At 44.4% G+C, this 14,758-nt stretch overlaps 1 protein-coding gene across 4 annotated transcripts in view; it reads left to right on the top strand.

The window, feature by feature from the left end:
* The window catches only part of MYO16 (myosin XVI), a 530,197-nt gene that overhangs the window by 293,644 nt on the left and 221,795 nt on the right, over positions 1–14,758 (top strand). For all 4 annotated transcript variants that reach the window (XM_030856764.2, XM_060288080.1, XM_060288082.1 and 1 more), the window contains exon 16: positions 3,154–3,301. In XM_030856764.2, coding sequence (XP_030712624.1) covers positions 3,154–3,301 — 148 coding nt within the window. The remainder of the gene's footprint in view (positions 1–3,153; positions 3,302–14,758) is intronic.

Here is a 14,758-nt window from a genome sequence, read left to right on the forward strand (position 1 = left end):
GGACCAGTATCATCATCTATCACTGCACTACAAACCACGATTTAGCTCCCTCTTATAATTCCAGTATATTAGGTCTTGAAACCTTTACCATTCTGTATATTAAATTGTATCTTCATGAATTCACATAGTATTTGCCTTTGCTGCAGTGAGTTTCTTCCAGTGTTTCCAGCAGTGAGAGACCATTGTCTGTATCTCTTGTCCTAATAGTGCAGCTATAAAAACCTTCTGAGCTGTTTGACAGTAATACTTGCTAACGTCTACAGCAGAGCATTTAAAATCAATGTCTACTGATATATACCCGAGCAATATGTACCTGCAAATTTTGAGACATTAATCAAGAAAATTCTAATACTTATTTTGGTGGCTTTGTTATAGGCAAGGACATGTCTTGTTTCAGATTATATTTGTGCACAAAAGTATACGTTGGGTCAGGAACAAGGTAAGAATGTCCCCTCTCACCACTCTCTTTCAACATCATACTGGAAATCCTAGCTAATGTAATAAGAAAAAGAAAAAACAAAGGTACACATATTGGGAAGGAAGAAATCAAGCTGTCTTTGTTGATCTGATTTTAGAAATCCAAAAGAATCATCATCAACAGCAACAACAACAAAAAGCTCCTGGAACTAATTAGTGATTGTAGCAAAGTTTCAGGGTATAAGGTTAATATACAAAAGTCAATCGCTTTCCTATATATCATCAATGAACAACTGGAATTTGAAATTAAAAACACAGCACCATTTCCATTAGCACCGAAACAAAAATACTTAAGTATAAATTTAGCAACATATGCACATGATCCTCGTAAGGAAAACTACAAAACATTGATGAAAGAAAGCAAAGAAGATCTGAATGGTGAGACACTCAATGTTCAACGGATAGGAAGGCTATGAAGACTCAGTATTGTTAAGATGTCCGTTCTTCCCAATTTGATCTATAGATTCAGTACAATTCCAATAAAAATCCCTGAGTTACTTTATGGATATCAACAGGAGGTTTGTATGGAGAGTTGCCATACACTGAAAAAGAGCCAGCACAACACTGAAAAAGAAGAACAACATTGGAGGACTGGCCCTACCCAACTTTAAGACTTACTGTAAAGCTACAGTAATCAAGACAGTGATTCAGTAGCACTGGTGAAAAAATAGACAAATAGGTCAATGGAACACCAATAGAGAGCCCAGAAGTAGACCCACATAAACGTAGTCAACTAATCATTGACAAAGGAGCAAAGGCAATTCAATAAAGGATCGTCTTTTCCACTGATTTTGCTGGCAAAACAGAACATCCACAGGCAAAGAAACCCACGCATGTAGCACAAAGATATCATGAAAAATAGCTCAGTTAGATCATAAATCTAAATGTAAAAACAAAACTGTAAAACTTTTAAAAGAGAATAGAGGAGAAATTTTACGTGACTGTGGGTTTGGCAATGACTTTTTTTAAAAAAATAAATTTATTTATTTTATTCTTGGCTGCGTTGGGTCTTCGTTGCTGCGCGCGGGCTTTCTCTAGTTGGGGCGAGCGGGGGCTACTTTTTGTTGTGGTGCGCGGGCTTCTCACTGCGGTGGCTCCTCTTGCTGCGGAGCATGGGCTCTAGGCACGCGGGCTTCAGTAGTTGTGGCTCGCGGCTCAGTAGTTGTGGCTCACGGGCTCTAGAGCACAGGCTCCGTAGTTGTGGCGCACGGGCTTACTTGCCCCCGTGGCATGTGGGATCTTTCCGGACCAGGGCTTGAACCCCTGTCCCCTGCATTGGCAGGCGGATTCTTAACCACTGCGCCACCAGGGAAGCCCGGCAATAACTTTTCAGGTACAACACTAAAAGCACAATCCATGAAAGGAATAATTGATAATCTAAACTTCATTAAAATTCAAAATTTCTGTTCTGTGAAAGACGCTGTGAAGAGAATGAAATGATGAGCCATAGGCTGGGAGAAAATATTTGCAAAAGACGTATTTGATAAAAAATTGTCTAAAATATATGGAGAACTCTTAATATTCAACAGTAAGAAAACAACTCAGTTTTAAACATGGGCAAAATATCTGCACGGACATCTTACCAAAGAAGACAGACAAATGGAACTGAGCACGTGAGAAGATGGTCCACGTTATACGTCATCTAGGAAATGCAGATTAAAGCAAGGATGAAATACCACTGCACGCCTGTTAGAATGGCTAAAATCCAAAACACCAACAGCACCAAGTGCTGGCAAGGATCTGGAGCAACAGGAATTCTGATTTATTGCTTATGGGAATGCAAAATGGTGCAGCCGCTTTGGAAGATAGTTTGGCAGCGTCTTACAAAGCTGATCATAGCCTTGCCATACGATCTGGGAATCACATTCCTTGACATTTACTCAACTGAATTGAAAACCACATCTGCACGTAATGTAGACATAAATGTTTATAGCAGCTTTATTCATAATTGCAAAAACAGGAAGCAACCAAGGTGTTTTTTAATAGTTGAATGGATAAACAAACCGTAGTATATTCATGCAATGCAATAGTATTCACTAATAAAAAATGGGCTATAAAGCCATGAAAAGACCAAAAAGCAACTTTAAATACACATTATTAAGTGAAGGAAACCAATCTGAAAGGGGCACATACTGTGTGATTCCAGCTATATGACGTTCGGGAAAAGGCAAAACTATGGAGACAGTAAAAAGATCATTGGTTACCAGGGGTTGGGGGCGAGGGAGGGGTGAGTAGGTGGTTCACTGATTTTTAGGGCAGACTACTCTGTATGGTACTGTAATGGTGCACACATGACATGCAAATTTCTCAAACCCCATAGAACTGTACAACACCAAGAGCAAATGCCAGTGTAGACTACGGACTTTAGTTAATAATAGTGTATCAATATTGGTTCATTCATTTCAACATATGTACCACTCTAGCGCAAGATGTTAATAATAGTGTAAACAGCGTGTGAGGGAGGGGAGAGAGAGGGTATGTTGGAACTCAGTACTTTCTGCTTAATTTTTCTGGACTTAAAAAATTTCTCTAAAAATAAAGTCTGTTATTTTGTTTTTAAAAGGTCTGTGCTGGGAAAGAAGCTGCATTATTATTTCTTCTAATTAATCTGTGTCAATTTATGGAAATGAAACTCATAATGCCATTTGACAGAATCCCTTTTCTTTCCTTAACCAGCCAGAATTTATACATATATGCTAGAGAAATCCAGACTTGTTTCACAACCTCTTGGCCAGAGCAATTTTCTCATCTTCTCCTTGTTGATGGATGGGTTATCTGCTGAAGAGAAGTATGGACTCCACCTTAACAATTTATGTGCCCATCGGTAAGTGATTATACATTTTCAGCCTGGTAGTTCTGTCTTCAAATTGTGGTTGCACTTTAGCGGTCTTAAATTTTCTTCTTATTTTTCAGAGAAGAAATGGTGACTTCTTTTAGGAGAATAGTTGGATATACTATTAGATTAGAACTATCTGTATAACAGGGCTGTTACCGTTTATTGAGTGTTTAGGTGAAGTTTTGTGTATGTGTATTAACTTGTGTTTCTATTTTCCTAGTTTTCAGATCAGAATAAAAAATTAGCGCACATATAAACTTTTATATTCCTTTGCCGTATTTTGGATATAACATTAGCTATGCATTCCTAATTTTCAGTAGTCTTTTGAAATAATGGGACATAATATTTGAGCAATTATGATTCATTAGTAACAGATGAGGTTACATAATGGCTTCAGATGAACAATACACATAAACTGGGGGGCTGATTTTCTGCAATGGAGGAGGAAAGTGTTTGTTAAAATGAGGATGCCTTGGTCACAGGAGGGCCGCGGAGGGGAGAATTCTTAAGACAGTGAGCTGAGGGGTGTCTTTGCAATGTGTGCATGTCCGCCGACTGCCTGATCCGGTGTGTCTTCCCACAAGGACTGGTCCGGATTTGGATAGGATGGGAGCGAGCCAATAAGGAGAGTAAACCCCATTCAGAGGAGAAGTGGGTGAGAGATAGGACAGAGAGGGAGCTGGGTGTGCGGGTCCACACACAGCAGTGAATTCCTGGCAAAGCAGGGAGGAGCTGGACTCTGAGAGAGACGTGGATTTACTTCAGATATCTATTGACACCTGATTTATTGTTTCCTGATTGTTATTGGATTCGAGAAGAATGGTGTGAGTGGTCATGATTTTATGAGAACTTTTGTGAGAGAAAATAAAGCATGCTTGGGGAGGCGGATCATGGCCTGAGGACCAATCATGTTGTTTGAGAGTTGAAGGTGGAGAGCTGATTGGACAAGTAGGTGGAGATGTCAAATGCAAGCTGAGAGATGGGGGATTTTCCAGGGGCGATGGGGTCTTAATGGAGTGGAACCCCTAGACCTGTCCGAGAAGGGACAGAACAATATCTGTGGTCGCCATTGTCTGGGTTGGCGGGGGGTGAATGATGTGGGGCGTGGGACCGGGGGAGGGGAATGAATTGGCCGTATTCGAAGTCACTGTTACATGATTAACAGCTCTTATTCAGTTTCTTTGAAAATATTACATCCAGCAGTATAGATACACTTTATCATGTCAAACAGGAGACATGAGGTAAGAAGGCCTCATCAAAATTGTTTTTTATTCAAAGTAAGAGACTATTTGGAGATTTACTGTCCCCCCCAAAACAACAGAAATTCAGAAGAAGAAAACACCGATATCAAAGCATGATTGCCCAGACGAAAGTGATTTAAAAATAGAAATTCTAAGCTACCAGAGCATTAGAAGTGTTTTTTTTTTTTTAATCCCTTCATTTCACGAAGGAGAAAATCAAACCCAGAACCATAAGGAGGTCTATACCGAAGTGAATATATTATACAACAGCAGTATTGAGAAACCCCATTACTTGGAATTCATTTTTTGTTTTTCTACATCGCACATCTCTAATGGGAGGAAAAGCCTCAGATTGGGGACCGTGGGGTAGGTGTTCAGGGCAGCCTGTGAGGAAGAAAAGTCTTGGAGTTTTGTGTTCCTGATCTTTCTTATTAGCAAAAGCTCAAAGCTGATAGCAGGCCATTGGCTTCGGTGCGTCCGCGCGTGTGTGTGAGTGCATGTACATGCGTGTGCCCGCGTGCACGTACACGCGTGTGCTTGGCATTGCAGACGCGGAGCCACTGAAGAACAAAAGGCAACAATCTAATCCAGCATTCAGAGAGACAATTCAGCTTCTTGGTCTGTGGCTTGGACCCCTCTTTTGAAGTGTGAGAGCGTGTAGGAGAAAACAAGCATTTCTTTATTGACCTCCATTCCAACATCCGTTTCTCTTTGCAAAAGAGGGTTTGGAATCACTTAGGCTATTTAGAAAGTCAAACGTCAGGGGTTGCTTTGTGAGAAGCTCCGACAGGAAAGAACTCAGAAAAATCATGAATAATTCAAGTCCCTTGAACAAAGAAGTTATTTTATTAAAATGAATTATAAATATCTAATGGGCACAAAACAGCATTCCTCAGTAAAAATGTACACCGCCACTCCAGATTCATAAGCCATGTCCACTGGAACATTTGTACAATGAGAATTCCACAGACAAAATATTCTTTCATAATAAGACAAGCTGCTTTGCAAGTTATAACGCATTGTACATCCCAGTGTTTTTGTGATATATGGACCTTCCAACAGTTAACAGTATTCGTGGGTTTTCTCACTTTTACAGTGCTGGTCAGGCTTGAGGAGCTAATATTTGTATGATATTTGAATTTGGGTTGGGGTATCATCTTTGCTTAGTAATTACACATATTAGGTACCACAATTTTGGAAATTGTTTGGCTGGTTTACAATCAGTAGTATGAAGTTGAACTTGTTAGCCTTCTAACCTTTCACAAATTGATGATCCTTCTGAGTTTCCTCCTTGAAATCAGTGTTCATAGGTAAAGTAGATCACTGTGCATATAAAAATATAAACATAAACAATATATAAATAAATCTGTATAAACATAATATAAATAAATATATAATATTGCTTATATATAAACAATATTATCATCACACCTACTTATCTGATTTTATTTAAAAGATGTCGATATGTCTATTAAATAGAGCAAATCAGCACCTCGATTACCATCTGAATATTCCTTTGCTTATTCAATACTTATTCCATAATATAGCTTGTCTTGAAATTTTGATGAAGTATGTTGAGTCTTAAAGCAAACGTTACAAAATTTTGCAAGCCTGCCTCCTTCAAATACATCTTTTCTTTATTACTACCAATTCATTACCCACATGAAACATAAAATAGGCATGGAGCAGGAGTTGCGAGCTGAAGGCATATCCAATGTTTATCACGTGTCCTTACATGATTAGAACTCCAGAGAGAAGAAAGTATTGTTGTAACTAACGCTACTGTAATTAAAGCTACAAAAGTGTTTTGTTTTTCTTTTAACTTTGACTCTGTTTTTGGAGCTAAAAGTTTTCAAAGTCTCACATGAAAATTTATGCAGGTTTATTTCAGCGTTAAATGCACCTAAAAATACTTCCTTGTTTGTAAAATTGGAACAGTATCTAGAACAAGCAGATAGCACTCTTGCTTATGGAATAGAAATGGTACAGATATAGACATCAGCTCCTACAGCTTAACTGAACGCAAACAATATTTATAACACTTTGCATAAAATCTTCCTGGACAGATTGTTGAAACAACGGCAACAAGAAAAATGTCTATAGGTCTCAGCATTTTGAGCAGCGGCAGTAAGGGTGCATTGGTTGAGAATTCCCACTAGATGGCAAACTCTCCACAAAGTTAGACAGGAGCAAAAAAAAAAAAAAAAAAAAAAAAAAAAAAACCATCATTAAAGGTTTCTTTTTTATTTATGGTTCTTCCTATGATTTACTTTTTCTTTTTCCTGGATGTTTGTTTTTCAAGTTTTATCTCAAAAAAATACTAACATTACATCGGGGCAATAAATGTCATTTATGTTTCTGGGAATTGAGATTTAATGAAAGTTAGAAATAGTCATTAATTGCTTATCTTCAACCTACTTTAAACAGCTTTTATGGATGTAGTCCCAGAACAGTTGGGCTCTGAAATACAAAGAAATTATTCCGAATCTCCCTTCATATTGATTAATGATGGAAATGATTGTGGTGCTACATAAGAACATTCTCAGCAAAGGTCAGATTTTGAATTACAAGCTGAGAGCAAGCGATGTTTGACTCAGTGCATGACCTGTTTCTAACCTTGTGTGTTCGTGAAAGGAAACTCTGACTCACTGAGTACTTGAACTTGTAAGTGCTGCTGGGGTACACCTGTCGCAGTAGGTGCTGCAGCAGTGAACTCTCAACGAATGTTCAGTCTTTGCTAAGGCTTTGTTACGTGCATTGAACTTCAGTTGAGAAAGACACATAATTTTTAAAAAGGTAAGGGTAAACTTAAGTATTCTTTGAGGATGATCTTGTCATATAATACAAGCTTTACTCAGTACACATTTTAGGCATGCATCCTTGAAGGTAGGTGCTCCCAAGACAAAGATTTGAGACAGGAGGTATTATATGTTTTTTCTTCTTTAAAAAATTTTTTATTGAAATGTAGTTGATTTACAGTAGCATGTAGGCTTCAGGTATACAGCACAGCGATTCGGTTATACATGTATATATATTTTTTCACATTCTTTTCCCTTACAGGTTATTACATAATATTGAGTATAGAATTCACAGATATTTTCATTTCACACTACGGTGGTTATAGATATCTCCAAGTGTCATTTACACTCTCACTGCTTTCGATTTACAGTAGTTATGAGGCTTGTGGCTAGGTCTTGTTTTTGTTTGTTTGTTTTTAATTTAATTTTTTTTACAGCAGATTCTTATTATTTATCTATTTTATACATATTAGTGTATGTATGCCAATCTGTAATCTATTTCTAACTGATTCTATTATTAATTATTATCTAAATGATAATCACAGTCGTAATGTATGCACCTTACGGAGCGCTTAGCATAGGCCGGTCCCTCTCCTAGTTTTCCCTTGTCTCGGCGAATCCTCGCCGGTAATTAAGCAGAAGGTGCAGGACCGCGTTCTCATTGGATGGCCCAGGACATGAGGATGGAGAGGCCAACCAGGGGCCCAGTTTGACTCTTGGCCACAACCCTGTATTGTCTCTGCAGCAACGTTGCCTATAAATAACACCAGCTGCCTTTGCACCTTTGCATCAAAGAGATTTGAAAGAAAATGAGAGGGGAAGCACCAGGTCAGCCTGTATGTGTGTTTTTATTTACAGTCGGTTCAGCAAAACTAACTTAGGACATGCTAGAGTCTGTTCCCTCTAACTACCATAAAAAGCAGTTCTGGGTCATTTCTTTATCCAGCAGTAACATAAGAAAAATTCTGAAGTGCATTCATTACGCTAGCTGAAGGTTACATTGACAATATAAAGAGGGTTGGATCACCCCTGCCAATGAGCAGGTAAATTGCACTTGTGAAAAGCCAGCAGGAAGAGGTCAGGGCCCGTGGCTTTCTAACTTCCTTCCATTCGTGAGTTATGTCCACCCAGCAGCGGAGGGGGCAGACGGAGGAGCCGCAGAAGTCAGGCACTGCCCTCGGCCTCTAGCTTGTCCTCAGAACCCTACGGAAGAGCGAAGGGGAGCTGCGGTAACCTGAGTTGTGTTAGTAATAAATACGAAGCACAGATACGTGCTACTTAGCTCGTCGCCTTCCTCAAGGCCACTTAGCTGGTAAACGTAGTCAGTGAAAGAGCCTGGTTCCAAACCCAGGTATATGTGGCTTCCAGTTTTCTGTTCATCAGAATTGCTTGATTCCTCGTGTCAGATGCCCAACTCTCACACACTTAAGAACAAAAAGAAAAAAGAAAGAAGGAGAAGGACTCAGAGGGTCACGTAACTGGAGAAAAGAGAAGTTATGCTTGGGTGGGATAACTAGACCCAGGAACTCAAGTGCTGCCTCTGTGTCTCTCTGTCTCTGTCTCTCTCTGTGTCTCAGTCTCTGTCTCTCCCTTTCTCTCTCTCTGTGTGTCTCTCTGTCTGTCTTTGTCTCTCTGTGTCTCTCTGTCTCTGTCTCTCCCTCTCTCTCACACACACGTCTTTTTTTGTTGGCTTGTGTTTCTAACATGGGGGAGAATCCAACACAGGCAGCCCTAACCTTCCACATCTCAGGAACCCCGGACGGAAAGCAAAGCTGTCTTTCTCAAAGACGCCACCTTGGCGCCCAGCACAGGCTGGGCCTGTGTCTCGTTTGCACAGCTTCTCATCTGTGTGCCTCTTCAATCCCACCCCTTACACTCAGGGCAGATCAACATTGGATAAGTTCCAATTTAACTATAAACTTCCTAGCTCCAAAGTCTTTAATAAATATTGCTTTTCTGTCATATCACGTGAAGTCTCCTGGCCTTGTTGCAAGGCAGCAGAGCCGACCAGGCCTCAAGGAATTTAGGGGAAGGGGCTGTTAACGTGTTCTTCGAGGTTCTCTCTGTAGTTGCTCAGCCTATAGGAGTGGAGGTGAGTATCAGTCAGGTGAAAACTTAGTTGTTTGCTGATTGAAGAAAAGAAACTTCCAAAAATCCAAAGATCTAATTTTTAATATATATATTTACATATGTATACAAATAAATAAACACACACACACACACACACACACACACACACATGAATAAAGAACGTATTTTTTCCCCAGAGTTTAGGATGAGGGCAGTTGCGGCTTGTGTAGTGTATCTTGCATAGGTCTGAAAACATGGCAGTGATCGTTTCTCACCTAAAGGAAGACTCATCCGACCTCAGGACCACAAGGCAAGCACTCACTGAAAATGACCTTCACATCTGCTCCCGTGACCTTCCTCCCTCCTTCTCAGTCTCTCTTTGTCTCTCTCCCTTTAAAGTTATTTCCTCTTAGAAATTGCTGTATTGTATTCTACTTTATGAGGAACTGTGTCGAGATGCTAAACAGGCAAAGCTGTAGAGAACAATCCAGCGTAAATGGGGGCGTGGCTTTCGCAGGCTGCAGAAGCTTGTAGAGGAGACCACAGTCTCCCCAAGTGCTTGTCTGGTGACTCCACTGCCATTTTGGAGAGACTTGTTTCCAGTTCTGTGTGTGTGAATATGTCTCCTTTCCAAACCCTGTGACTGTAGCAGACGGCACCCCGCGCTCGGCTGTGACGCGTCTCCAGTTCCGTCCGCCCACATCTGCCCTGCGGATGCAGTCGGTGGTGGTCCTTCATTGGGTCTTCGTTGCTGCGCGCAGGCTTTCTCTAGTTGCGGCGAGCGGGGGATACTTTTCGTTGCAGTGTGCAGACTTCTCATTGCCGTGGCTTCTCTTATTGCGGAGCACGGGCTCTAGGCCCACTGGCTTCAGTAGTTGTGGCACGTGGGCTCAGTAGTTGTGGCGCATGGGCTCAGTTGCTCCGCAGCATGTGGGATCTTCCCGGACCAGGGCTCGAACCCGTGTCCCCTGCCTTGGCAGGCGGATTCTTAACCACTGCGCCACCAGGGAAGTCCCAATGACACAGTTTAAACCTGCCTCTTGCCGGCTGGGTAATTTGGGAAAATCGGGCAACCTCTCTCTGCTTCTCTTTGCTCCTCCATGACAAAGGGCTCACCTCGGAGCACTGCTGTGAGTGAGGACTAAACAGGCTGCCTCGAGTAGGTCCTAGAAGGCGGCATACAAGGAACGGCAATGTTGTTGATATTATTATAGGAGGCTCTTTCCCATCAGAGTCACGTGGGGACAGTTGAAGGGATAATTGTTTGGAAAAAGATGACAAGCTAGTGTCAGAACTTGAGTTCTTGTAGGAGCTCTGGGTCTGGGGAAGGCTTCTTCCAAGCCTGTGTCTCTGCCCCCATGCAGTTGGGCCCAGGGACCTTCCCCAACTTCTGCTGTGTGAGTCGGGCTCTGAGTCTGTGGTCACTGTGATGAATTAGTTGTTTCAGTTATCGAAACGTAATTGGATCTTTTGATGAAAATCAGCACAGCCCTTTTGAAGAGGTGAGGGCGGCTGAGAGTAGGTGTGGGAAGGAGGACAGGGGTGGGGGGTGGGGGGGAACATGGCCGCAGCGGGTGCTGATGGGCTGAGAAATCAGAGGGTCTCCCATCAGCCCCGCGGCCGGGCTTCTCCGACAGAGAGCACCTCGTTACTGTTACTGAGATACCAGGGAAAGTGCAACCCTAGGCAGAACCTGAACACTCCTGGAGAACTTCCTGTTCACATTTTCCCTGTGGCAGAAAATCAATTCAGATGCTTCCAGTGCTTTGCCTTTCTGTACCAGCTAGAAGTAGAAAGAAAAAAAAATAGAGATTTTCTTTAAGTTCAAAACCCTGCTTTTATTTAATCAGAGATGATGATGACCTCAATAAGATTTCGGAATGCACGATTTGTTACCAATAATCTGTCCCCTCAAGTGGATTCGGCTAGTTCAAACCAGATGTGCGTTGTGCGTATTACAGGGTGGGTTCTGAAACTGACAACACGATGTGGATATTTATGTAGAATCCTACGGTGAAAGGTGTGTGTTTACGTGTGTGTACACAAACCTAAGATTACATTCCAAGCCGTGATAAGAAGCAGCATTTTGAAGCTAAGGCTGTTTATTCTTGTAACTCCACAGGGGAATCTGAAGGCGTGTGGGAGGAATAATTAAAATCAAATAACCAACATTTGCTTGTGCTAAGAACTTGATGTTTATCATCTCACTTTATCCACAGCCCAGCCTGACACAAGGCTGAGTGAATCACCTAAGGTCCCATCCTAGGAGCATAAGGGTCTCTCTTAAACACCTCACATTTCTGCCTCTCAAACCCTGATGTCTTGATAACAGATGAACGATTTCGCAGAAATGTTTGAAAAGGAGCCACAAAAGACCACGCTACCCGGAGAAAGGCTCTCTGACACCTGAGGGGAGGCTGGGGCCCCGAGGGCACAGATCACAGCTGCTCCTCCGGTCCGGGTACCCGGCAGCCCGCTGGGAGGATGCCAGCTGACCAAAGGATGCAGTTAAATGTGGTCCAGACTGGGGTGAATTCAGACACAGAGAAGAATGAAGAGATACAGGAACTGGTGATAAAGTGAAGACAGGGCAGCTAAATGAGTGTCTAAGGGTGTCCAACTCCGGCGGGATCACCGCACAGGAAGGGGGCTGCTGACTGCTGACGGGGCGACTGCTGAGGGCTGTGAGGTCTCATTCCCAGTGAGGATGGAGAGGGAAAGAGAAACTGGACCTCTGGCCTGTCTGGCCCCGCCCCGCCTGCCCCAGACCACCTGTCCACCAGCACCACGGCCACTCTCCCTTCCCCCAAGACCCAGGCTTCTCAGGCCTCTGTCTGCAGCCTTTCCTCACCTGCTGCAGTCTCTGGGCCCGCTCTTTCGTGCAGATTCAGAATTCTCAGAATTCAAGCCAAGCAGTTTGGGGTCCTTTGTTTCTTGCTTGTTTGAAGGTTTCTGTCACCCCAGGACTTTGTGTTAACCTCATCGTTAATTAAAATCAGATTTTTATGGGCTTCCCTGGTGGCACAGTGGTTGGGAGTCCACCTGCCGATGCAGGGGACGTGGGTTCGTGCCCCGGTCCGGGAAGATCCCACATGCCGCGGAGCGGCTGGGCCCGTGAGCCATGGCCGCTGAGCCTGCATGCCTGGAGCCTGTGCTCCGCAACGGGAAAGGCCACAGCAGTGAGAGGCCCGCATACTGCAAAAAAAAAAAAAAATCAGATTTTATGGTTACACGAATTACCCTGAGCCACACCTTCCCCACCCAGCAACTGTTTACTCTGATCTCAGAACCCGGGTGTGAAGCTGTCCGCTGTGTCTGTTAGTGGGGACAGTGGGGACAGTGGGGACAGTGGGCTCTCTCATCAATGAACTCTCTCAGCTAGCTGCAGCTTCATCCCAGAACCTCAGAAGAAGCAAAGCCCTTCTCCTGTCCTCCACCACCAGTTTATGGCTTGGTTGGCTTAAGAGGAATTAGCATATTAAACATTTGCATGCTGGCGCTAATACATAAATCAGATTCTGATATGAAGCTATACTTGCCCCCCTGGGCACATGGACATCTAATAGAAATCTCCAACTGGACGTGTTCCGTCTGAGCTCCTGATCAGCCCAGCCCCCCGCCCCCAAACCTGCTCCATCCTCCACTGGCAATGCCGGCCTTCTTCTCACAACCACAGGCGACCCATCAGCTGGCCCCACTTCCCACTCCCCACTGCCGCCACCCCAGGTGTCACCCGCGTGTCTCCTCTGGATGACGGCACAGGTGTCCCTGGTCCCCGTCAGCGACCAGTCCTCAAGGCAACAGCCAGAAGGCTTCTCTGAAGCCCTCCTCTGCCAGCCCTGCAGTTTTTCCTCGTTCCCCTAAGGGTAGGGAGCCAGCAACGGCCTCTGAGGCTCTGTGATCTGGTCCCTCGGCACTGACCTCCCTGGTCTCCCCGAGGCTCTGTGATCTGGTCCCTGGGCACTGACCTCCCTGGTCTCCCCGTGGCTCTGTGATCTGGTCCCTCGGCACTGACCTCCCTGGTCTCCCCGAGGCTCTGTGATCTGGTCCCTTGGCACTGACCTCCCTGGTCTCCCCGTGGCTCCCTGCCTGGCCACACCGTGGCCTCCATGTCCCGCTTTGAGCCTTTCCACCCAGCTTTGCTCCCGCTGGCCCCTCTTCCCAGAATGTTCTTCCTCCAGACTCCACCTGGCTCCCTCCTTACGTCTTCAAGGCTTGGCTCACATCTCCCCTTCCCAGCGAGCCCGGCACCCGCAAGCCCTCTTCATGCTCTGCGCGCTTCCCTCCGTAGAACTCAGCACCTTAACACACGCCAGGATTGACTTGTTCAGGGTACCCCCCGTGCCTCGTCTGCCCCCACGGGAATTTACACGCCATGAGGGTGTAGGTGTTCATCTGAGTCATTGACCAGTTGAAAGTGGCTGGAATTGCTCTTGGCACAGAATAGGCTCTGAGTAAGTCCTTGTTAACTGTGGCACATATGAAAGTATCTGTTTAACTAAAGTCACTGAGAATGTCTTATCCTCCCGTTATTGCTTGCGCTCAAGATAAAGAAGGTTTTCAAAATGATGTCATGGCTTTCCTCATTTGGGTTACTATTTACCGTAACCTGGGGCTTTCCAGCACTCATCCTGAGGGTGTTTATTTTCAGACTTTGTATCTGTTCTGACACGGCTGTCTCTTTTGCAGTTTGAACTCTTTCGGCTGCATGAAACTTCTTAGAGAACCTTGGAGGAAGCAAAGGGTTTCTGCTGTCTTCACCGTCAGTTTAGGGCCATAGAGTCAAAACTTGTGTTTAAATATACCCAGTCGTCTCTGTGTTTATAGAGAGAAAAGTTCATTTGGATAGGATGCTGGCTCGTCCATCCGCCCCGCTGGACGCCCCTGCTAAGATGTGCGAGGTGTCCTGAGGGTTTGTAGCACGTAAGTTGAATCGAAGGAGCGGTGAGTGGGTGGGATTGACCCCCCATCGTGGCTTCCTCCAGTCTCACCAGTGGCCCTGTTGGCTGTCCCTCCTTTCCCCGTGTTCCTGCTGCCGCCCTGGGCTTGGCTGTCATCCTTTCTCACCTGACATTCTTCAAGTCTTCCCAACACCGACTGGCCCCGTTACCATCCCTGCCCCGCTCTCTTTCGGAAGCAGCAGTCAGATCCCGCCCTTCCCGCATCCCTTAAGACCTCCTAGCGTTTTTCCCTGGAGGACAGAATGGACTGCAGTCTTTTGCCTCCCCCCACCGCGGGGCCTCCAGCCCAGCCTCTGCCCCCTCGTCCCCGGGAGGCACACGTCTCCGGGAGCAGCTGCGGAGGCCTCGTGGCCGGGCTGAGGGGAGAGTGAGAAG

This window comes from Globicephala melas, chromosome 18, assembly GCF_963455315.2.
Source record: "Globicephala melas chromosome 18, mGloMel1.2, whole genome shotgun sequence".
Taxonomy (NCBI): domain Eukaryota; kingdom Metazoa; phylum Chordata; class Mammalia; order Artiodactyla; family Delphinidae; genus Globicephala; species Globicephala melas.